This window comes from Calypte anna, chromosome 1, assembly GCF_003957555.1.
Source record: "Calypte anna isolate BGI_N300 chromosome 1, bCalAnn1_v1.p, whole genome shotgun sequence".
NCBI classification, from domain to species: domain Eukaryota; kingdom Metazoa; phylum Chordata; class Aves; order Apodiformes; family Trochilidae; genus Calypte; species Calypte anna.
In genome coordinates, this window is record NC_044244.1 from 79,370,955 (window position 1) to 79,395,338 (window position 24,384).

The 24,384-nt window shown below is 41.1% G+C and overlaps 2 protein-coding genes across 12 annotated transcripts in view; one reads left to right on the forward strand and one right to left on the reverse strand.

The window, feature by feature from the left end:
- B4GALT4 (beta-1,4-galactosyltransferase 4) overlaps positions 1 to 8,269 on the forward strand; it is a 34,461-nt gene extending 26,192 nt beyond the window's left edge. For all 10 annotated transcript variants that reach the window (XM_030457427.1, XM_030457440.1, XM_030457446.1 and 7 more), the window contains 4 exons: positions 1,475 to 1,662; positions 4,424 to 4,546; positions 6,975 to 7,079; positions 7,556 to 8,269. In XM_030457427.1, the coding sequence (XP_030313287.1) occupies positions 1,475 to 1,662; positions 4,424 to 4,546; positions 6,975 to 7,079; positions 7,556 to 7,697 (558 nt within the window). In that variant the 3' untranslated portion in view covers positions 7,698 to 8,269. The remainder of the gene's footprint in view (positions 1 to 1,474; positions 1,663 to 4,423; positions 4,547 to 6,974; positions 7,080 to 7,555) is intronic.
- A 988-nt stretch (positions 8,270 to 9,257) lies between these two features.
- On the reverse strand, positions 9,258 to 24,082 carry LOC103532819 (beta-1,4-galactosyltransferase 3-like). Of its 2 annotated transcripts, none has more exons than XM_008498611.2 (6): positions 23,327 to 24,074; positions 15,400 to 15,635; positions 14,354 to 14,544; positions 13,673 to 13,795; positions 10,873 to 10,977; positions 9,258 to 9,961 (listed from the first exon to the last, which is right to left on the reverse strand). In XM_008498611.2, the coding sequence occupies exons 1-6, from the start codon at positions 23,562 to 23,564 to the stop codon at positions 9,820 to 9,822; spliced, it is 1,035 nt and encodes a 344-aa protein (XP_008496833.2). In that variant the 5' UTR covers positions 23,565 to 24,074; the 3' UTR covers positions 9,258 to 9,819. The 2 variants fall into 2 exon arrangements, with proteins under 2 accessions (XP_008496833.2, XP_030313358.1); XM_030457498.1 differs by having other exon boundaries at positions 9,897 to 9,979; positions 23,327 to 24,082.
- Positions 24,083 to 24,384: the final 302 nt, after the last annotated feature.

A 24,384-nucleotide genomic window follows, 5' to 3' on the forward strand; every position in this document is an offset into this window, starting at 1 on the left:
CTGAATAGTTCTGTTCATTCATTAACTTTTGTTTTCATCAGCAGCAGAAAATTCTCTGACTGATGTTTTCCTATACACAGGGCACTATAAAAAAAAAAAAACAACCCATACCAAAAAAGAAACAAAACTAAAAGCCAAGCCCAAGAAACTCAGGAATTCAACGTCAAAAAATTTGAAGGAATTTTATGCAATTTTTTCTTGGAAAGAAATCTTCTATGCGCAGGCACAGGGGACCATTGGTGAAAGTGAAGAAATTGCTGCTTCAGAGCCAAGTATTACTTCTTAGCAAAAACATGCTTTGTATACAACTGCTTTTCTCTACAGCCAACCTTCTCTCAGACAAGAGAGGCCAGTTTCTTTTTCATCTTCCATAGATCCTCTTTCTGTCCAGGCAGCTTCTAGCAAATGACCCTTTTCTCTTGAAAATTGCTTCTTTATTCTTGCAGTTCTGGAAAATGACTGTCCTGTCACTTTCTGGCAATGCAGGGCTTGGCCCTCTGACTCCTAGGTGGGAATTTGAGGCAATTTCACCACCTTGTTCTCAAGATTAGAAAAGCTGCTTTAGACTAGAATGTGTGTACAGCTCTGTAAAAAAGAAATAGTGAGATGAGCATACTTGTTGCTCCAGAGTGAACAGTGTCATGGTCAGCTTATGAAACTTCCAGGTGTGTGTGTGTGTGTGTGTGTGTGTATGTATGTGTACCTATATATATCTATCTATATATCTCTATACCTCACAGGTGAAAAGTTATTTTTTTTAAAGCATAGCTGCACTAACTTTAGTAAAAGCAAACAATGAAGAAAAAAAAAAAAAAATAATGTGAAGTGCTTTGCCAGGGGGAGTCCCTGTGCAGCATAATAATAAGGTTATAGATAGGAGTCAAACCCGAAGAAACCTGCTTTTTATTTCCCACTCTGCCACCTACTGCCTGACCGAAGGAAATACCTTGAATTCTTTAAGGACTGCTCTCCTCTAATCGAGTGGACAAGCAGAAAGGTGGAAGGTACTCTGACATCTATAAACCAATTAGTATGGTAGTAGTGTTTTGTTATGTTGTTTTTTTTTAAATAAACAAACTTCCATAAGCTTTACTAGCACAGCTGTATGGAGTTCCAGTTTCGAAACTGTTTATGGATACTGGTTTTTTTACATAGCCTGATGGGAACTCCAGGACAGGAGCAGCAGTAGTAGAAAAATTGCATCATACAGCATGCATATTTCTCATGCCCCACGGGCTCTCTTGGCCTGGCTGTATTTGTTCATGAGCAGTAGAGGGTGAAGAAACACTTTGCATTATTGGCTGCTTTGGTGCTGTATCTGATGTTATGGTAGCTCTCCCAGTAGTTACTTCTGTAAAGGCCATGATGCACAAATGCAGTTGTCAGCTATATGATTAGAACAAAAGCCTGGGAGCAGTTCTGGTTCAAAAGGTTTGTCACCCTCTTCAGAGGTTTTTTCCATTCTTTTCCACAGGCTGGCAGCACCAAATTTAATCGAGCTAAACTGCTGAATGTAGGATACCTAGAGGCCTTAAAAGAAGCGAACTGGGACTGTTTCATTTTCCATGATGTGGATCTGGTGCCAGAAAATGACTTAAACATTTACATGTGTGACACACAACCAAAGCACCTTGTAGTTGGCAGGAACAATACTGGATACAGGTAGGAAACCAGGAACGTGGAAAGAGTACCAACAGAAATGCCACAGTACTGATAATGTGCCTCTTCTGATGGAGCTGTATGCTGATATCTACCCTTCCTCCTGACACCAGGTTTCTAGTGGTGACACTTTGCCTCTCAAGTGCTTTCTGACAAAATATAACCATATGGACATCGCTGAAGTCAGCTCAGTGTTTACCTGTATGAATGATCACTGCCATTATTTTGGTTTCTGGGGTGAAGTAAACGTTGTTCCAGGAGGAAAGCAGCAGATCAGAGGGTCTGCAGAGACCTTCTGCTGAAGCTAGAAATACATTTGTAGTCTCCTGGCCCTGAGGTTTGACGGTGTGACCTCAGGATTGTACTAGTAAAACTTGTCACTTACCTGTTGTTGAAGATGTAATGTTTGATATTGAGAGCTCAAGTGCAAGAATTTGCCAAGGGTTTTCCTTTAATTATTTATCTGGACAGTGTCTAATACAGGATCATTCTGATTTTTAAATGGGTCACCTAAGTGTTGGTGGGATATTAATAAGTTAAAGTGAAAAGTCAGGTTCAGTCCACTTCAGAGCAAAAAGGCTGCTAAGCTTGGTGAATTTAATGACTAGAGTGTTTTCAATGAACTTGTTTCTTTCAAGATTTGCTTCTTGTGTCATGTCACTCTAAATACTAATTAGAAGAGGGCTTTTCAACATCTGATCTCAAAGTACTTTGAAGTAAAGCCTTGCTTCACTTCTGTGTTTCCTTTGTTAAACAAATGCGAAAGAGTTGGATGTACAATTCTCATACAGAATAATACTTTCCTGTTTGTCTTAAGAAGGTTTTCAGCACTGTCTCCCATAACATCCCCATTGACAAAGTGATGATGTATGAACTATTAAGTGGATACTGACTGAAAACTGTCAGAGCTGCTGGGCTCAAAAGGTCCTGATCAGTGGAACAAAGTTCAGCTGGAGGGAAGTCACCTGTGGTTTATTCTGAAGGTTGATGCTGTGGATGGTGCAGGTTAATATCTTCATTAGTAACCTGGACTGCTAGTTTTGAAAAGACAGAAATCTTGGAGGGGTGGTTAATGTACCAGAAACTTTGTCAGGCTGGAAAATGTGGCCAGTAGGATTCTAAAGAAGTTCAAGAAAGGGAAATGCAGAATCCTTCCTCTGAAGAGGAGTAATTCCATGAGCCAGTAAAGTGCTGGAGGCCAGCTGATTGTAAAACAGCTTTACAGTAAAGACCTAGACTAGAAATGTGCCCTTGTGACAAAGAGCAGTAGCATCTTCAGCTGCATTAAGAGGGTTGTTGTCAGAAAGTTGAAGGAGATGATGGTTGCCTTCTACTCAGCACCACTGAGATGATAGCTGGAGTGCTGTGTTCAGTTCTGGTTTCCCCAGCACAATAAAAATGTGGACATACTGGAGCACATTCAAAGAAGAGCCATGAAGATGATTGCAGAATCTGATATGTGAAGAGAGGCTGAGAGTGCTGGGACTGTTCAGCCTGGAGCAGCAAGGCAGAGGGGAATCTTGTCAGTGGGTATACATACCTGATGGAAATGGAGTAAAGAAGATGAAGCCTGACTCAGCGAAAGGCATGAGGCAACAGGCACAAACTGAAATGCAGGAAATTCAAACACACATAAAAGCTTTTTTTACTTTGAGAGTGCTCAAATATTGGAACAGGCTGCCCACTGAGGTTGTGGAGTCTCATCCTTGGAGATGCTCAGAACCTGAATGGAAACAGTCCTTGGCAACTTGCTCTAGCAGACCCTGCTGTGAGCAGAGGGGTTGGACTAGCTGATCTCCAGAGGCCCCTTCAAACCTCTGTAGTTCTCTTGTGATGCTATGACAGGAGTAAATTTCAGCCAGGAAAAATGGTGTATAAGGGAGGGTGTGAGTAGTGATTTTTTTGTGTGTGTTTTAAAATTAGATTAACTATAAATCAGAAATCAACAGTTGCGCCTTTGCTCGTCTGGCCCGTAAATTTCCATGATAGATACTTTCTAGCCCTAACAATTTGTTAATCAGTTTAGATTCACATATGTCTAGAAATCAGAATGCCATCTGCACCTCTGCATATAGCCTCCAAAGCTGGTAGTGGCAATGTAGTTGAGGCTGTGTTGTAATGTTTACATTAAGGGACAAGAAACAGGAGGGTATAATAATTGGCAAATTGGCAATTATCAAAATGATGTTAGAAGATAAGTAGATGAAGCTTCCATGATAAAAGAAGATAGAAGTTAGAAATTAATCTCCTTTAGTGCTAAGCTTCATTACATTAGGTTACTAAGTAACTTGTACTGTACCTTACCTAGGAATTGGTCCTGCAACATTCCTTGCGGGAGCTGCAGTCCTGTAGCAGAGGCCTCCTCACTGTGGTCTGATTTCGTTCCAAGTTATTCAGATTCAGCCCTAAGACAGCTGATGGCTTTCTATCCTTATTGTAAAGCTTCTGCTGTATTAGTGCATAGCTGTGTTCCTTTTCTATTCATCAGAGCCCTTAGGGTGAAGTGCATTTCTGACTGGCCAGAGGAGTTGTGGAAACTATTGAAGGTGGCTGCATTCTCTTGGTTGAAGAGCTAACTTGGTCTGGCCTGAAGCAAATCACCATCTTCTTTTGTGAAAATGGAAAGAGAAAAAAAAAATCATGGATTTATGCATCTCCTATTTGTGAAAGACAGCTTCATATCCAGAGTTTCAGGGTGATATATTATTCTTGTTTGTAGAACTTGACTTTTAATTTTTCATTCTCTTCTCTTGTGTACTTGTAGGTTACGGTACCCAGGATATTTTGGTGGTGTGACTGCTCTTACCAGAGATCAGTTTACCAGGGTGAATGGATTCTCTAACAGCTACTGGGGATGGGGTGGAGAAGATGATGACCTTCGAATCAGGTAAAAAAAAAAAACATTATCAGATGAAAAAACCAAAAAAACTTAAAGAATTGGTGTGAATTCACATCTAGCCTCCAAAGGCAGAACACTACAGGAGTCTTCAATTCAAAACAGTATCGTAGTGGGGAAACTCTTTGTTTGTTTGGGGTTTTCTTGTTTTTGGCAGTTTCAGGGTTTTTTTGGTTGGTGCAGTTTGGTTTTTTTCAACCACACAGTTTTGTATTCTGTCTTGAAAACTGGTTATAACCTAAAAAGATTAAGTCTGGAGTCTGATTTGTCAGAGACACAATGCTTTGCAAAAATGTGGGAATATTTTGCTGGGATTGAGTTTTTTTGCATTGACTACCGTGATTCATTCCAAGCAAGGCTTAGTTTGTAAAGTGTTTGTGGTGTTGATTATTTAAAAAGATAGTGAATTTCAGAATTTTGAATCTTGAATTTTAGAAATGCCCCTGCTCTAGTTAAAGCTAGTTTTGCAGGCATGCCTGTCAAAGTAGGAGCAACTTGTTATTTTGAGAGGTTTAGTGGGACAAAACTTTTACATTGATCTTTTGCCCTTTGCCTAAGGAATAAACCTCTAATCCTGCATTGCTTTTAATGGAGGAAAGGGGGGAAAAAAACCCTACAAACAAACAAACAACCACCACCACCAAAACCCCCTGAAAGCCCTGCTGGCAGGAGCCTGTTAGTTTGTAACTTGGGTATATGCTGTCATTCTGAAGAGTTTGTATTTCAAATTGCTTAAATATGCAAACAAACATTTGACAACATAATATTCACATCCTTGGTGATGTTAAATAATCACACTGGTGAAATTAAATTTATTAGGAACTTCCAACTAAAAGTTTTTGGGTTTTTTCTTCTGTCAAGTCAGGAGATCAGTCAGCTCTGTCTCAAGAAATCTAAAAGGTTTACTGGTGACATGAATTTCTGTCCCTTCTAAGTCACTTTTTTCTTCTTCTTTTTTTTTTTTTTTTTTTTTTTTTTTTTTTTTTTTTACCTCTACTTCTAGCTAGCAACCCTGACTTCTGTGGCCTCTTCGGAGCTGCCTTTTATATTGGTAGGGGACAGCTTAGTAACATCTTATTCCCCAGCTTCCCGAGAGGCGTCCCAGTTAATGAGTGAACAAAGGTGGTAGTGGTGTCCTTGAAAATGTTTCTTTGGGCAGCAGACAGCTGTGCAACAGATCAGCAGAACTTCCAGAGGGTCTATATGACATTTGCAAGTGGTTTGAATCAAGTGATGCTTGCTTGTGTGTGGCACCTCATAACTTCGCAGCTATTGTGGTCTTGATGTGGAAACCAAATCGTATGACCCAGACAGAGTACACACTGCAACTGGACTTGGCTCATGCCTTTCCTTGGGGGTAGATCTTGGACTGGGCCAGTGACAGTTGTGCTGTGGGGGTGGGTAGTTGGATGGGGATCCTTGCATCCTTCTGCTTCAAAGACAGCAGATGGCAGCATCCCCTTAAGTATCTTCAAGGATTCGAGGCTGGTGTGCTCTTGGGGCCTACTGCTTTGCCATTATGCTAAATGTGTTCTGTCTCTTTTGGGTCCCTTCCTCAGGTAGGCATCACAAAGAGATTTTGCAGATAAAGATATTGCAGATAATTTGTTGTATTTGTTTGATAATTGACTGCTATAGTCAGTTATTGGGAAGCTGCAGGAGCTCACTTTCTTCAGTTCTTGGTTTTCTGTTGCTCTTTCAGCTGCTGATGGTGACTAGGAAAGACCTGGATTAATTCCATTGTCTGGACATTAACCCTTTCTGAAAAATCACTGTGCTATGCAGATATGTTTAAGGCCAGAAGTTCCAAACAAGAGCCTCATGTCAGACACTTAAACTCGTCAATGGGGACTGGTGTTTCCCATTCTCAGAAAGGTTTCTTCATGTCAACAAAAATAAATATTGCATCTGTCTGCCAAATAGTAAAACAGAAAACAATTTTTTTTTTTTAAATAGAGAACTTAAGTACAGAGGTTTTATTGCAGGAGTTGAGATGAACTGTTGCAAAACATGTTGAATCTTTCTACGGACCTCTTAGGCTTAATACAAGACAGTGCAAACTAGACCAGACAATTCTAATTTAAATGTGGTGTTGCATAACGTGTGCTTAAAGCTCTACATGAGCTCTACTGCAGTAGGTGCATTCTTCTGTTCAAAAGGAAGGGGCATCTGTCACCCTATTGCATGTGTTCTCTGGAAATTTCACTCTTGAGCCCCATTTCTCTGGCAAAACAGGTTGCGGAAGAGATGCACATGAGTTTCTTCCAGCTCTGCTTGCTTCCCTGGCAACTACAAGAGATGGTCTCTAAGTGTTTGGGTTGTGGGGGTTTTTTTTGTTTGTTTATTGGTTTTGTTTTGTTTCCCCTTAGGAGCTTGTTTATAGGTGGCATCTTGCTTATGGCACTATTGCTTCTTCCAGGGTTGAGATGCAGAAGATGAAAGTGGTGAGGCCATCTGCTGAGGTAGCCAGGTACACAATGATCTTCCACAAGCGAGACCAAGGTAATGAGGAGAATGCAGAGAGGTGAGTCAAAACAGTGTTCTGCCTTGCACTGTCTTGGGATGTGGCTGGGAGCCAGGCACCTGAGGGCCAAGTTCTTTGCTCTAAGCCAAAGAGGCATTTTGTGGTAGCCAGAGGCTCTGGAGAACACCCCAGTGACAGCTCTGTTCCCAGCTTACAGCTGTTGTTCTGTACATGAGATATGCATAGAACTGACTGGGTGATATTCCTTAGAGACTTCTGAGGTTGTAGGTACATGCACATGAGTTGAGCATATGATTTCAGAGATTACACGGCTTAAACAGCTGCCTCCCCAAACCAAAAGCTGCCTTTTCCTGTATGTTTGAGTGTCTGTGCTGAGGACAGGAAAATCATGGCTTTACATTCTCTGTAGATACAGAATGGCTCTAGCTCTGCCTCTAAGTTTAGTAGTAGTGGGAAAGAGCTCAAACCTCCTCTCCTGTGCATGTCAATGAAGATTTTCTTTTCTTTGTCCCCAGAATGAAGCTTCTAGGCCAGGTATCCAGAACGTGGAAAACAGATGGGCTGAATTCTTGTTCATATAAACTGCTGTCAGTGGAACACAACCCTTTGTATGTCAACATCACAGTGGATTTCAGCATGCAGCCCAAGATCTCATAAGGGCATGCACCGCACAGAGTATCAGAAATGGCAACAGATCATGTTTGTGGTTACTGTTACAGCAGGTGACTCCTGCCAGTCTGCTTTAAAGAGCACTTCAGAAGCAGAGAAGAATCTTTCTCTTCACAGCATCTGATTGGTTGGTTGAGAATTTTCTTTTGTGAGGGACTGGTCCCTGGGTACTTCTATGCACTTTCTGCTGGGACATTTGCAAAGGTGTCCTTGTTTGGGCTGGTCCAGTGGAAGAACATAGAGTTTATGTCTCCTGAAAAAATGTTCTTGCAGCTATTCTGAACTTACTTTTTTGTAGGCAGAAGACAGTCTTGTGCTGTCAACACTGCTGTAACTTCAAAAGGAACAGGACAGTCTTTTTTCAGTAAAACCACAGGAATTCTTCAACTACAGACTCACTGAGAAAAGCTATTTTTTCTTAGGCTGTGGAAAAACTGCTTATGTCTGTGGGAAGGGCAATAATGGTAATAGGTGAGATGCTAAAAATCTCTAAATAAACACACTCCATTGAATTCAAAGTGCTTTTCTTGTCTTTCATGAGCCCAGCTCACCCTGCTGTAAGTGGGACTGCTGCAGTGTCCTGTGGCAAAATGAATTCTTGCTGCAGGCTGTGTGTTATTCTAGAGAGATCTGGAAGGAAATGCAGTGGCCAACTGTATCAGATGGTGAGAAATTGCCTTCCACACTTCTTAAAGCTGGGAGCCACTCAGTAAGCACAATGCATATCTCTATACATACCCTGGGCATTACTATTTGTGATTCTTGTTTTGGAAGACTTAAAGTCTTTGGTTAACTAACTGTTCTAGTTTGCTGCAGGATTTCTGCTAAAATCTTAATGAGAGCATTTTCCTTACTGCTTTATACCTGACTGTCCTTACATCTGCTTGTTGGATAAAGCACCCCTTGGAGGCAGATGTGAAGCCAGGGTTGTGAGTGTTTCTTTTAAGATAATTTATTAATTACATGACAAAAAGCAACCTGCTTATTATATTATTGAGGAAAGCTTCTGTGCTTGTTGAAGCATTCTTCCAACTGTAGAGAAGGCTGAAGCTTCAAAGAAATTCTTAGGCATTAGTAGGATAGATGCATCTTTTCAGTGAACAGGGACTTTTAGTATCTACAAGTAACAAGCACAGTACCCTGTGTTATGCTTGCAAAATAACTGGACCTGGCAGGCAGTGCTACTGATTGATGTGTTGGAGAAAGGAAAATTACAGAAAGGGCACAGGCTTGGGCAGGCTGTGTCAGTCTCACAGTCAGGTAAATACAAATGCATTCCTGCCAGGGTCACACCTCTGCTGTTGACCTGTCTGACTTTCAGTTTTGCCTTTAGGATTTCATTTCTCAAAAGTATTTTATATTGAAGACAGATCAAGCTTGAAAGATAATTTATGTTTTAGCAACAGCTGAAATACTAATTTCCCTACTCGGAGCAGGAGGTTATACCAGCTGTCAGCCTCAAGTCCTGTGCAGCCTGAATTATATACATCTCCAATAAAAACATTCAAACACTCATGCATCAGGCCAGTAAAAAAAACCCAAAAAACCAACTTAAGCACTGGCTCTGTTTTTTCAGAGCAATTTTCTCCTTTATTACACTTGTACTAAATATTCTAGAAAATCTTAACCCAACAACATAATGCAATTTATTTTACTCAAATTCACAAAAGGTATTCACAGAACTGTAAGTGGTTTCAACACCTCAAAATCACTTCAGAGGCCCATCTGACAGAATGGCTTGTATCCTATTAAGTACAAAGCAGGACAGAGATATCCAGCTGTGGAACAAACATTCCTGAAAACTTGAGTCAGCTTAATTGTCCAGGAGACCTTGATTTCCCATGGCTGGGAGGTGGGTCTGGCTCAGTAGTCAGTTTTTACAGTGCTTGAACATTGTTTACAGTAGTCACAGCCTGTTCATTAGCTATCATACCCTGTTCCTGAAGCATTTTCTTCAAAATCTTAAACAGTTGTAAGAAAAGTGATGGATGAAAGACAGAAGGATCAGTCTCAGGTGGTGCAGATGCCAGACCATGACAGGAGTTAGAGACTGAATGCCCACAGGCATGCTGCCATGCTGAGCCCCAACTCTGCTTTTGTTTTCATTGTTTTAAGAAAAGGGGGGAACATATCCAATGTCCACAGTGATGTTTGTATAAAGAGGATGCTTTGTCTTGGAAAGGAGCTTGAACTCTAATGAATTCATTCCGTCATCCTTCCATGTTTTTCTGGTGTTGTGTCGGGAAGCAGGCCTGAAGAAGGAAGGATATCTGGAGTTAGAAGAACAAAGATGATGTTTGCAGCTGAAGCTGCATAAGAAATGGTCTTCTAGAGGGGACATGGGCATAGCAGATGAGGGCTGCCTCAGAAAAACCCCAAGCAAATTCTTCTCACCTAATACAAACTAGACAGAGAAGATAAAAGACCAAACAGATTTGAATAGGTTCATGCTGTGTATTATATATAATAAAGGAGGACAATTTGGACTGGAACTTAATCAAACAGGGAGACCAGCGAGGTGGCAACTACAGTCTGCAAAAACCCAAGAAACTGTCAGGAGATAAGAGGCCTGCACCAGTGGTGTGTGTATATAGGCTGCTATAGGTAGGCTTTCAGAGAGGGTTGTTATGGAAACCTGAGATCTGAGATGATAGACTTGACCCAACACCCTCGTCCAACTCTTCTATATAAAAAAAGTCCTTGCTGAGGCCTCATAGCACCTTTCTTACATCTTCAAACTAGAATGCTGTTTTCCATTATTTTAAGGGCAAATGGTAAACCCACACAGTTTGAGGAACAAGTTTGAATTACAGGGAAGTTGTAATAAAGTGGTTCTTCAAATTGAACAAGAGTTCAGTAACTTACAAGACAGTATTTTTTAAACAAAATCTATTCCCCGAATAACTGAGCTAGCATGTGACCTTAACAGCACAGAAAAAGTAGAAAACTAGGAGTAACATTTCAAATGCAGAAACAGGAGTAGCATTAGTCAGCTGAAACTGTCTGGAAGCCTTCTTTAAACAGCCACAGTAGGGCAGAAAAAGCAGCAGTGTCCTAAGGTATACTTTCTGCCTGTTCTGAAGAAGATGATGGTAACAGTCAACCTGCTACAAAGCAAAAAGTAACCTCCAAACTGCCCCCTCCCTGCCTCTGTAACAGTTACCAGCTCCAAAGCTCCAATGTCTGTCTCTCTTCATTGTAGTCCATCACTTTGTAGCGTCCAAGCTGAGGTGGGGTCCGGACTATTTTCATTCCTGCTAACTGAATCCTTTAAAACAACAAACAAAAGATGTCATTTCTAGCCCTCTTGATAGGTAACTTCCAAATCAGCAATGATTTTCAGTGTTAATGCAATCAAAGCAAAACGCAGAAGCTGAAGGGAGGAGTTTAACACCACAGCACCACATTATCTTTTCTAGCAGGTTCTAACCAGGCTTGGGCTAGAAAGCTCCCAGCTGTGGTGCAATATGACAGAGTACAAAGAGGATTATGGAAAGCAGGGAATGAACAACAGCACACAGAGTATTCAAGAGCAATTGCTGTGAATCTAAGAATTCAGCATTATTTTAATGTCCTTGTAAGAGCAGAGCTTTTACTACTTAGAGGTCCAGCACCTAAACTTTAAAACAAAACCCAAACTTGAAGGTTCTGAAAGGAATCCAGTCCTGTGTTCCAGATCTAGATTAAGCCTCTCTGTTCTTTGAGAAGTGCCATTCACTCAGAAGGCCTGATTAGAGGACTGGCTGCATAGAAGATTAGTGATAAATACAGCCAAACAAATGTGATCTGTGCAGCTGTGGGACTAGTTAGACAGGAAAAAAAGTGAACAGAAGATTCATAATTGCAGAAGAGAGCTCCTAAAAAGAGCATTTGAGGCGACTTTCAAGCAACCCCTTGCTGATGGCTTCTATGTTATTTACCAATAAAAAGTGTCCATAACAGGGCTAGCAAATCTCTGTTATCACAGGGCAGCTCTTACCCAGACAAAATTCCTGTGAATGTAAGAATGAACGTTTGTCCAGCTGAGGTTATCTAACTGGCATATTTACAACATTTGCCTTCCTTTGAGATCTGGTACAGCAGCAAGCTGTGCTGAAGCAGGAATGTTATAAAGCTTAAAGAGGCTAGAGAACTGGAAATATTTGTTAGTCCAGGGCTGCTCAATGATTACAACACTTAGCTGACAGTATGACATACTATTATTTCAGACTGAGTTTTATACAAGGTTTCTTGTTTCCTGAACATAAGCTTATTGCACATTCAATTAAAAAGACAAGAAAAATCAAGAACACTAAAATAGGTTTGCTGTTACAGTTTGTGTATTGCAAGATGAAACCGAAAACATAATATGAAACAGTTAATGCATTAATTTACTGTTAAGAAGAGCCCCAAACTGTTGTGTAGTTGATAAATGTTTGCTAGGACTAGTATAGAGCACTTCAGTCTGACAGCTGTAAGTAGTTTTTTCACCAATTCCGTTTGAATAAGCAAAAAATCTTTACAGAGGACTACTTTTTTTCCTACTTTGACAATTAAATGTCCTGTTTCAAATACTAATTAATTTTGTTGCTACATGGTAAGAAGTGCTTGAGCACCTCCTAAAATCCAAATCCCACTAGTTGCATCCACCTGGCCATTCAAAAAATAGCCATCTCATTCCTAACTTATGCAAGCTGAGACTTCAGTATGTAAATAAATCATTAACAGGCAGTGTCTGTGGCCTCCTTGTACCCATGTCCCAGACCACTGCTAATCATTAGTAAAAGGTTTCAATGAAATGACACATGATTTAGTTCTCTTCAAGACAGGGCTATTTTGGGATATACATAACCTACTTGCCTTAACAGATTCCTGTAAGAAAGGGCACTCTTATCCATAACTGGCATGACTCCCTGTCTCTGGAACTGTAAACCACATTAGATGCTTCAGCCATACTAAGAACAGCTCAACAGACCCAGCATTATAGTGAGTCTGTTTTAAAGGTCAATTTTCCTAGCATTCCATTGCTTTAGTAAGTGCTGAACCTCTCAACAATCATACACCCTTTTAGTTAGCTTTCTCTGAAAGGAAAGGGAAGAATTCTACCTTAGAATATCAGATTTTCAGTTCCTAGAAGAATGCTGATTTGTAAAAACTCCTACAGTCCTCAAAAACATTGCATCAAAACCATGCAACTTGTTGCACCATGCAAGACCAAAAACCACACAAGGTCTTTTATTGTCAGTTTGGTTTTTTAAATGCCCCATGAGCTTGCCTCAGTGCAGGATGATGAAGGTGTACAGTGCACCTACAAAGCTGAATAGAGAAGCTACAGAGATGATTTTGTACTTGAAGAATTCACATTAGGCAGAGTACCTGGAACTAAACCCATTGTATTCAATTCTATAGCAACCTGCTGCCATAGCAACTAAAGTACAAGAAAAAAACGTGAGATCTTGCTGTCACTGACTCACAGTAGTACACAGGCTTTCTCCATCACCCTGCACTGAAGACAATTCCTTGTGTGCCTTAATTCCAAATACTGGTGATTAGATAGTAAACGAAGCAACCTAGATGCCCAACATAACTTAAATTCACAACTGTCTGAGAATTAGTAAGTACTATCTTGGTTTCCTGATTCATCAAGCTTCCAGATTCCTTCCTTCCCTGGGGGCTGATCTTGCCAATGGAGTTGCTTATCAGCTACTGGTGGTTACAACCCCTTAGACACGCTCCAGAGCGACTGATGGCATAAGGATATAAAGCAGCTTTACATCCTCCAGTATCTAAGGAAAGCTTTGTCTTCCAAGTGTTTGGATTCAGAGATTCCTATCATCTTCAGACAATAAAATTATGAATACCAAGAGCACTCTGGATTGTAATGATCATGCTAAGGACCAACATCTTAGCTCCTTTTGTAGGATAATGTTACATGTTTTACTAGCCAAGCGGTTTTACTTTAAGCCTTCTCCATGCGTTAGTACCTTGTAGCAATGTCGTCATTTTCACCACCACTGCCCCAGTATGTGTTTGGAAACCCATTCATCTTCATGTAATGTTCTGGAGTCAGAGCAGATACACCCCCAAAAAAGGACTTATATGGCAGACTAGAAGAGAAAGAAAGAAAGAAAAAAAACCAACTAAACATCAATAATGAAGGCTAATACCTCCACAAAACAAACAATGTGATCCAAGTCATGCATATCTTAATCACATACCTTACAGACACTGTTGTGACAATGCCAAAACCCAAAACAGCAAAACCAGTGTAATTCCTCTCATGTCAATCTCCTCCTCATCTCCCCCAGTAGACTAAAGTAAAGCTGGTTTTAAAATTCACATCTTGGGTTACTTCAAAATACCTGTATCATATCACACATCCTCCATGGGATCAAATAGTTCCCACCCTATACTTTTATTCTGGAAGGAAAGGCAAAGAGAAATTTGCCAGTCATTTGCCAAACTGAGCTAACAGTGGAACAGGGAACTACAAGCAAGGAACTGTTCTAGACTGCAAGTTTAGGTCTTTTCTGCGGAAGTCACTACTGCAAAACAAACGAAAAAACCTCTTAAAGGTTGTGTCTTACACTGTCCCTGTTCATATTTTCAAAGCAGAAAGTGAACCAATTAGAACACATGCATCCAAAACAAATGGAGACACTTACATGTACTGAAACTTATCCATGGCACTAGCCATGTGCTTGGGATAGTATTCATCACAAACATAGAGATTATAATCATTCTCAGGAACCAGGTTCACATCATGCAGGAGAAGGCAGTCCCAGTCTTCATCCTTCAGGGCTTCTCGGACACCAACATTAAGCAGCTTTGCTCGGTTAAATGTACCATTTCCCACCTGGAAAAGAAAACCTACATTTCTTCACCAAAACAACAAAGATGATAACTCAATTAAAATTTGTGCTAGTAAAAAAAGCCTTATTCAGGCGAATGACACTGAAATTAATCAATACTGGCTGCAACTTTCATGCTCCAGACTCTGAACTTGTCATCCACTCTCTTCACAATTATTCTCAGCAATTGTCAGCTTTGCTGTGTCAGGTGCTGTATACCATAGGCACCTGAAGAAAGCTGACCAGTAAGTCAATTATCAGGTCTACTTCTGCACATCAACACTTTTGCCCTGACTACTGCATATGAAAGATCAAAAATGAAAAAACAGATCTTATTAAAACAAAAAAGCCTCTTTTCCCTCCCAATCAACTACAACTTTAAATTAATTAATCCCAAAACTGCCCTCTCACCACTGATCTTTTGCAGCACCAACGCATGTTAGTTAAAAATGGTTGTTTGACCTGTATAGGGTGCTCTATGTCAGGGTCAAGCCAGATGTTTTTATTTAATACAGACTAAAACTATCCCACTTCACCTTAGCATTTAGTCTCGACAGTTTTACTCAGCAGCCACACTGACAAGTGACAAACAACATTCAACCCCTATTACTTAATGACAACTTTACCCCCATAGAAGAAAAACAAAAGCAAACAAATCAATAGAATGGTGACCTTGACAAGTGGCATGGTATTTCAATCATTAGCAGCCATGGCAATGGGACAGCATATAACTGACCTGCTCTGAACCCATGCATAAAACTGTGTTTTTTCATGTTAGAAGATTCATGTTTGTTGGTCAGAAACTAACCCTTAACCGGGAAGCCCAGCTACACCACCAGGCAAATCTGATTTAGCTTTACCTGCTGAATCAAGTAGATACTGTAACTGAGCTGCTGGCGCTGCAAGAAGGGATGAATATAGTAGAGAAGATGGCGAAGGTATTTCCTCTGGTTCCTGTAGGCTACGAGGATGGCTGATTTGTAGCGGGCCAAGCAGTGAGGTGGCCTGTAGTGGCCACCCAACTGAACAAAAGGATTTTTTTTAATGATCATTCTTTCACTAGGGAGCACTCTGAAGTTGATGGTTAATGGACCAACTGTAGGAAGAGACAACAAAAATAAATTAAAAAAAATTTAAAAAAGGCCAGATTAGTGATGCTTCTCAACCTTCACTCAAGCCGAACATATTCGCTACCTATGTTTACTACTAAAGCCACCAGCCCTACCCTAGCACAGAACTGTTAGCACCACCAAGCAGATGTGCCCACATGATAATTTCCATCAGTGCCTGCTGGTCACATCTCCACAGCTCCACCCAAGGGGCGATGGGCTCCACACCTGGCTGAAAGCAGACCTGCCAGAGAGGCATCCTGAGTCCCACAGGGCACAGCAAGCAAGGCTCACTGGGCTCCTAAGCAGATTTTTCCTGATAGTGGCTCCCTACTACAAAAGGAAACTTTCTGTCTTGTGTTGTTTAGATGGGATCTTTGAATAACTGTATACATTGTCAAACAGCACTGGAAGTCAATCGAGATGAGCACGCATATCTGCTTTTGATATACACATAGAAAAAGTCTCTAAGCCATTTTCAGAGGCAATTCAAGGACAAAGATGTCCAGAAGGATATTCAGCAGGGTATGGGAGAAAAAGCTTAAAGCCCTGATAAATTCAGACACTTCAGGCTAGCTTTACCACAAGTTTCAAGTTAACTTTGATTTTATAATCACATGCCACAAGGGCTGATTTGCTATATTATTTAACTATATACACAATGATAAGCAGGCAGTACTTCAAAATTTTGGGAGAAGCAGAAAACAGAATTGACAAAGAAGAAGAGAAACGTTACTTATTTTCAGGAACAGGCATAGGGTAGGAAAAGAAATGACAGCTCCTCTATTCAGCATCTCTATTTTAAATACAAAACATATCCAGTATGCTTAACAGCTTTTCCCTAATAAAAAAAAATTCTGTACCTTTATCTGAATTCTTCCGATCTTCAGACAGAAAAATCTTGACAAATCACAAGTAAGAATAAAAAGAAATAATTCTAGCACAAGTCTCAAATTTTAACACTATGAATAAACAAATTCTGCAGTTATGTAAATGGCTGTCCTTCTGGAAGAGAAAACACTCCAGCACTAGCAGAAGAGCGATAATACCACACAAACCAGTGTGTTTAATACTTTCCAACCAGTGTGAACTAAAGAATGAGACTAAAAAATGAGCCTAAATCTATTACTTCAATGAATTATAAAGAAACCTCCACCTAAATGACAAGTAAAAGCTGGTAACTTCAAATGATAGTTTTAAGTAGGACCAACAGTTCTCTGCAGGCCAGGGAACAATTAATGGGTGTTTCTGCTCTCAGGTATAAGGATGTAAGCAGGTAAGATACTCCTTGAAGATACTTCTTCAAGCTTGTGTTACATTCAAGTCTCTGCTACAATTCTAACTAAAAGAAAAAAAAAATTAAAAAAAATTGTGTCTGCATCCACCCACATCCTGTTTAACTGACACAGAAGGAAGCAAGAACCCTCCCCCCCCTGTTTTTTTTTGCGCTAACAAGATTCAGGGACTAAAGTTGATGTAAGAGTCAAGCTGTCCATTCAGAACTGGGACACATCTTGCTGTTACGTGGAAGTCGATTTCTGACGGGCAAAACTATAGCTGGTAAGCATCTACTTTTCCCCCTCATAAAACACATATAATGGCATTTCTTGAAGGTCACTCTGAATCACCACTAGTCCCATTCCCGATTCACTCTAAAAGGCCTAGCTGCTGTGAATCCCACATCATGGTTTGTTTTTGTTCGTTGGTTTGTTTTAGTTTGTTTTTAAAAGGAAACTTTTAAGAATTTTGCAAGCTAGCAACAACTTGGAATAGCTCCTAAGTATCACTTTTCAATCTTTCACTAAATAGTTAAAACATGGGGATTTAATTTTGACTGCATCACCCTCAGTAGGAAACTGGAGCACACTGCTATGCCCTTGTACCCAAAACAAGAGACATTCTCCTAAGAATCATGCCATGGGTGCATGAATCTAAGCCACATTTAATGTTAAGATTTTATGATGCTATTACCCACTTCCATGCATACAGTTTCCTGGTCTGCCTTTAAGCCAACCACATTTCAGTCCAACATTTTTAACCTGTAATTTATGTTGCTTTTTAGATTTATGAATTCCCTGATTATCAGATCTTTTAACTAATGCACCATTAACTATTGAATTGGTGACAGCTAGAGCCTGCTAAAGAAATGTTATTTTCACATTGGATTTCAACTCCAGATCATTGCTCCAAAGAAAATATAAAAAGGGGAATCAGTGCCTTTTGTTCTCCCACAAAACCAAGGATTTTCTATAATACAATTGAGGCTCTTTGTGCTGCCAAGATTCTGTAGAAATAATTCTTAAATTCCAAAAAAAAAAAAAAAAGAAATCTAAATTTGGTCATCAGGGTACAAGTATGACAGTGTAAAATAGTTTCACTCCTGTTGTCTCCTTCCATACCCACACTCATGATTCATGAGTGTCAAATCTGCATTTTTCAGGTTATTCAAGATGTCACGTTCTCCTAAGCTGACTGGTTCCATACCTTAAACAACTAAGCTAAGAAACTCAGTCTAATATATACCAAGGAATCACAGAAAAAGTAAGTTAGCTTGTGACTTACATTCCCAAAACCTTTGGCTGCCCTACACCCCTTGGCTATGGACTGAATTTTGGCCCTTGGATCTCCTTCTTGCCAGACTAACAAAAGGATAATGCCCTGTGATCCAATGAAATCCCACATGTGAACAGACCAGTTGCAGGCTAGGCAAAACAGGGAAAAATAGAATTGCTAAAGCACAGCTTAGGAGGGAAGGAGGAGAAGTCCATCCTAGACATGCTAAAAGCACAGGATCCAAATTCAGACAAGGAACAGAATCAACACCCCATCAGCATCCAAGAAATTTCTTTGTTCCTAAACTCTTTGCCTGTACCACCACATTAAGTATGTGTAATGAATATAAAACTTTAGAGCATAGAATTAAAACTCACAGTTTCTCTGTACTCCCAGCTGCTGCCAGTCCAGCTCACTTTGCTTTCTAGGAAACACATTTGACTATCGGGGAATCTATTGATTTTTACCAGATCTATTCCATCTGAAGAAAGAAACCATATGACTTCTAAACTCCTTGCTAAACATTTAGAGTTAGCAGCTAAAACTACTCAGTTAAAAAAGAATAAACAGAACTTACACAAGCTAAACAAATGGGAACAGTAGCACAGATGAGGCGATTTGGTATAATCAACATGGTTTCACCAAGGGCAAATTGTGCCTGACAAACCTTGGTGGCCTTCTATGAAAAGGTCACAACATCAATAGACAAAAGGAGCAACCAGTGTCATTTACCTAGACCTGAGCAAAGCCTTCGACACTGTCCCGCACAACATCCTGGTCTCCAAAATGCTAAAACATAGGTGGACCACTCAGTGGATAAAGAGCTGGCTTGATGGCCACACCCACCTGGTCTGTGTCCAAGTGGAGGCCAGTGGCAAGTGAAGTCCCTCAAGGATCAGTATTGGGACTGGTCTTGTTCCACATCTTTGTTGGTGACATGGGTGGTGGCATTGAGTACAGCCTCAGCAAGTTTGCTGATGGCACCAAACTCTGTGGTGTGGCTGACACATGGAAGGGATGACATCCAGAAGGACCTTGACAGGCTGGAGAGGTGGGCCCATGCCAACCCCTCATGAAGTTCAACAAGACCAAGTGCAAGGTCCTGCATCTGAGCTGAGGCAATCCCAAGAACCTATATAGGCTGGGCAGTGACTGGATTGAGAGCAGCCCTGAGGAAAAGGACTTGAGAGTGCTGGTGGATGAGAAGTTCAACATGAGCCATCAGTGTACGCTTGCAGCCCAGAAAGCTAACAGGAGCCTTGGCTGCATCAGAAGAAACATGGCCAGCAGGTCAAGGGAGGTGATTTTCCTCCTCTGCTCTCACGAGACTCCATCTTGAGTACTGCATCCAGCTCTGGAGCCCCTATTACCAGAATGACATGGACGTGCTGGAGTGTGTCCAGAGAAGAGCCACAAGGATGATCAGAGGGCTGGAGCACCTCTCCTATGAAGACAGACTGAGAGAGTTGGGGTGATTCAGTCTGGAGAGGAGAAGGCTCCAAGGACACCTTATTGTAGCCTTCCAGTATCTGAAGGGGGCCTACAAGAAATCCGGTGAGGGAGGTTTTAGGATGTCAGGTAGTGTTAGGACTAGGGGGAATGGATTAAAACTAAAGGAGGGTAGATTTAGATTAGATGTGAAGAAGAACTTCTTCACCATGAGGGTGGTGAGATACTGGAAAAAGGTTGCCCACAGAGGTGTGGAAGCCCCATCCCTGGAAATTTTTAAGGGACAGGGCTGGACAGGGCTCTGAGCAATATGATCTAGTAGGAGGTGTTCCTGCCCATGAAGGGGGATTGGAACTAGATGATCTCAAAGGTCCCTTCAAACCCTAAAAATTCTATGATTCTGTGAACACCTCAGTGAGAAAGTGCACCACCACATACTAAATTAATAGTAATATTGTATAACTACAATGAATGAAAGAAAAAGAAGCTTATCAACAGCCTTAAAGCAGCAGTTTCTAATTACAGAATACAAGGCTTCCTAAATTGCAACTGAAAATCAATCTCAGCATTACCACATTTTTATTTTTCTTTAAATCCAAGAGAAGAAACTAGTAGGAGAGCATCCATTAGGAAGTGCTACTCATTACAACAGATGGTCACACAACAAGGTTACAACTAGAAGTGAAAGGGTTCAACTACTATAAGACAGGCTTGGAAAAAGATTCTTCCACAGCATAAGCAAATTATAAACAGCAGTGTTACAGTCAGAATTCTCAACTACTAAAGTCCTTGAGGGTCAAACCAACTCACGCAGCACATACCATTCATGGATTAAGGCACCTCTTAAAAAAAACAAACCATCACATAAACTAAAAGCATCAAGCTTCTTCCTAGTAAGAACAAAAGATGAACTGAAACAATGCATCTTGCCTGCGAAGTGAGAAAGTTAAATTGAAATTCTACTTTCTTAAGTTTGAATAAGCACCACTCTAGCATACAGACATGTTGCTTTTTCCAAAAGCAGATTAGGAGGAAATGGTTATTTGGTAGAAGCTTTAACCTTTAAGGAAGCTTGAATAGGTTATTCACAATGTTAGTGAAGAAACAGAGTATCTACTGCAATGTTTTTTAAGCTATCAGTCACAAAAGGTTCAAGGGACAACACTAAGAGTTAAAAAAGTAACATCAGTCAGCAAGAGTCTAGTTCCTCCAAGACAGCGATGTTTAGCAATTACACTTTTATCCTTAGTCCACAGCTCTGGAAGAATCAAGATGCTGTAGATTCAGGAGGTAAAAAAAGACAGATAAACTCCAAGATGATCTTACATTCAAGCAATTACCAAAATTATCTGCTCTATACATAAGTGGAAAAAGTGCTGCACTTCATAAAACCCCTGATGCAGAAACCAGTTTAGCCATTTGGCATTCTTCCAGCTAGTTTGACACGCTGTGCACACACTGACTTATTACCAGCTCTGAACTGGAGACTGAAGTCCTCGAGAATTGATTTGAAATTTCATTAAATGGAGTTTATGAAATTAATATTAAAAAGAATAGTTCTGTCTGGTATAACACTTCCAAGAGAAATCAGTAGCATGACAGAAGATGATAAGTAATCAAGACGTTTATAAAGTATTTATGTATCTATTAATCATGCCCATTATATACAAAACAAAGGGTAACTACCTTACAGAGCAGCTGCATTTCTCTGGTTTAAAAACCCAACCAACCAACCAAACTGAAAAACAAAACACAAACCAGCCAGAACAGGCATTCATAAAGTAATACCAGACAGAATAACTTACTTCTTAAAGGGAAATATTACCCAGTAAAAGCTAAGTTGTAGCAGAATGCTCATTTTTCTTAGGCTGAATCTGTATCCATGCTCCAAATGATTTGTTTCACAGCAACAATGCCTCATGTGCTCATTTTTCAGCTTCCATTTTTCATGCAGCAAAACCTCCACAATTACTTTGCTTCATTTTTTTTTCCCCAGTCAACTTACTGTTTTTTCTGTTTACAACTAACCTTATGTTTGCACCTTAGGTCTGAAGTACCACATGCAAACCAATCCCCTCTGTTTTCAGCACTCTCAGGGATGGGCAGAAGAATATGTCTTAAAAAGATTTCACAGCTCTAAGAGCATTGTATAGTACAATTTTACTCTGCGTCTGCCTCCTTCATATATGTAACTACTCTTGCTTATCTGATGGTTTCCAGAAAAGTTACACAGAACTGCATCTTGTTTTTTGCTTTGTTTTGCTTTTTTTCTTTTTGAGATCAAAGCTCTCTCATTTGACTCTTTTCAGGACAGTAGTGAAGACAAGCTGGGTGCAAGCATGTTTCTGCTGTGCTTTTTAAAACAAAACAAATAAGCTAGAAACACAGAATTGTGGCTTCCAAAACAAATTGATGGGCTGTAACTAGTGATGAACAACTAAGACCATTACAAATGGCACCTGTGAAAAAATGGTCTGTACTGTAAGTATTTCAATACTTCCTCAGTTGAGTTGTCCCAATTGGAAATTCTAAAGCATATAATACAGTTTCATAACACATACTTATATTTCATTTAACTTCAACAACAGAGGAAGAAAACTGCCCAAAATAACAAGTATCACTACACAGGTTAAAGTCATAAAAGAGTCATCCAAAACATCCCTCTAACCTCAGTAAACAACGTGACACAAGAGTAACCACAGTGCTAGCTTCCAAGTCTTTCCACCTGTGAACCAAGGTCAGCTCTTTGCTCTTACTGTTCTCCACATGTGGTGATTAGTTTTCCTAGAGCAGCACTGCTAAGTAGTACTCCATAACTAGTTATATGCAAGACTTAAACACACAGAAACCTTTGCAGTACAGAAAACCAGACAAGGATAACGCACTACGTAGGACTTTGTGAAGTAGGCACCCCCAAACTAGCTGTAAGTGCATGCTTACAGAACTAATCCAGTTCTTGGCTGAGTGGAACTGATTTACTGATACCAAAGACACACCACTTTAATACCAACAAACCTGTTTTATGGATTTGAGTTTGCATTTACTTAAAGTTTCTCAAGTATTTTAGTAGTGCAGTAGGTGGATGAACACTGCCTCTAGGATCGGCTCTGTTGTGGTCCTAATCAAAATACAAATTAACCTGTGACCAGACTTTAAAGGAGAAATTTCTAAGTCTAACGCATGCATAACAATCATAGGCCAAAAAGATATCATAGGAATGATATCTAAAGCCAATTTAGTCAACTTATATGAATTACAGGCTTGATGTAAGGCTAGACAAAGTACTTGGGAGTTACAGTGAGTCCAAATTCTGCAGTTACCAAAGTACATTTGTTGGCACATTTTATACGGGACAGCCAAGACCAAACAAACAGACAAAAACCAACTGAACAAACCCAAAACAAAATCTTGGCATTAACATCGTACACTGTTTTCACACTTGTTCAACAAACTCTATGTAGCCAAATCCTTAATACTGGAAGCTTTTAGATCAGCAAAATAGTTTTCCTCATATAACTAATAAGGGTTAAGTAACACAAGAAAGCTTTATCAGAGTAAGTATTACGTCAGTATGCAGCTTTTTAAAGTGGAAAAGTTTGGAACGTATACAACTTTAAGTGTTCAGCGTTATCACATACCAAAGGAGTTATTTTGAACACTATCAGCTCATACCTACCAAATATCGGTGACTGCACTGAGCAGTAAGGCATAGTTTCCTCATTAGGAGCTTGGGTAAACAAGCTGAGGTTTGTATACACATCATGAGTTTTTGAATAGTCCAGAACTTGATGCGAGTCTAAAAACCCATGAAACACATTCGAAGGTCCACCTCGGTACAGGATCAGGATAAACACTACTTGGAAGACAAAGAGAAACAGCAGAAAACAAGGACTTTCGACGCGAGAGAGGAACATAGCTTTAGCCCATGCTCTGGTTATCAGACCGCTGAGGAGTTTCACTGCTTTTCACCAGCCGCCGTCCAGGGCTACATCGATGTGCAGAGAGACGACCTCCCCCACTTCCAACTCTGAGGCGGCAGCCTGCTCTTCTAGCACGGCTTCGTCGGGACGCTCTGAGGCAAGGCAACCCCTTCCAGCCACAACCCTCGCAAGGGACTCAAAAATCTGTTCCAGGCCACCCAAAGCAGCAGAGCCACGGGGGCAGCGGCACCGGAGCCCGGCAGGCAGCGGCACAGGCTCTGCCACCGCCCTCCCACACCCTTACGCCTGCCGCCGCGGGACAGGCTGCCTGAGGCAGAGGCGGCCGCAGGAAGCACGCCTGGGCGGCTCCGGGAGAGGACCGCCCAGAGTCAGAGAGGCACCCGGCAGGCGCAGCACAGCCCGGCAGGACGGCCCGACCGCGGAGGGGCGGGCAGAGAGGTTCGCCTGTAACCCTCCCGCTTCCCGAAGGCTTCCGGTAGCCCAACCTCCGCCCGCTCCGCTCCGACCCAGCCCGGGGTGAGGAAGAGGGAGCCCCTCTCGCCACAGCAGCGTGGCCGTTACCGCCCAACTGCCGCTCAACCGTCGTGCAGCAGCCACTGTACCCCGCGATCTGAGTACGCCGGAGCTTGCGCGCACCCCCGCCTGCACTCCCGCCTTCCGGCTAGACTACAACTCCCAGCATGCAAAGCGAGCCAGGGCGGAGCTCGGCATGGGCTTGCTGCCGCGCAGCATGCTGGGGGATGTAGTCCGTGTTCTCCCTCAGCTTCCCCAGCTGTCAGGGCCCGCAGGAGGG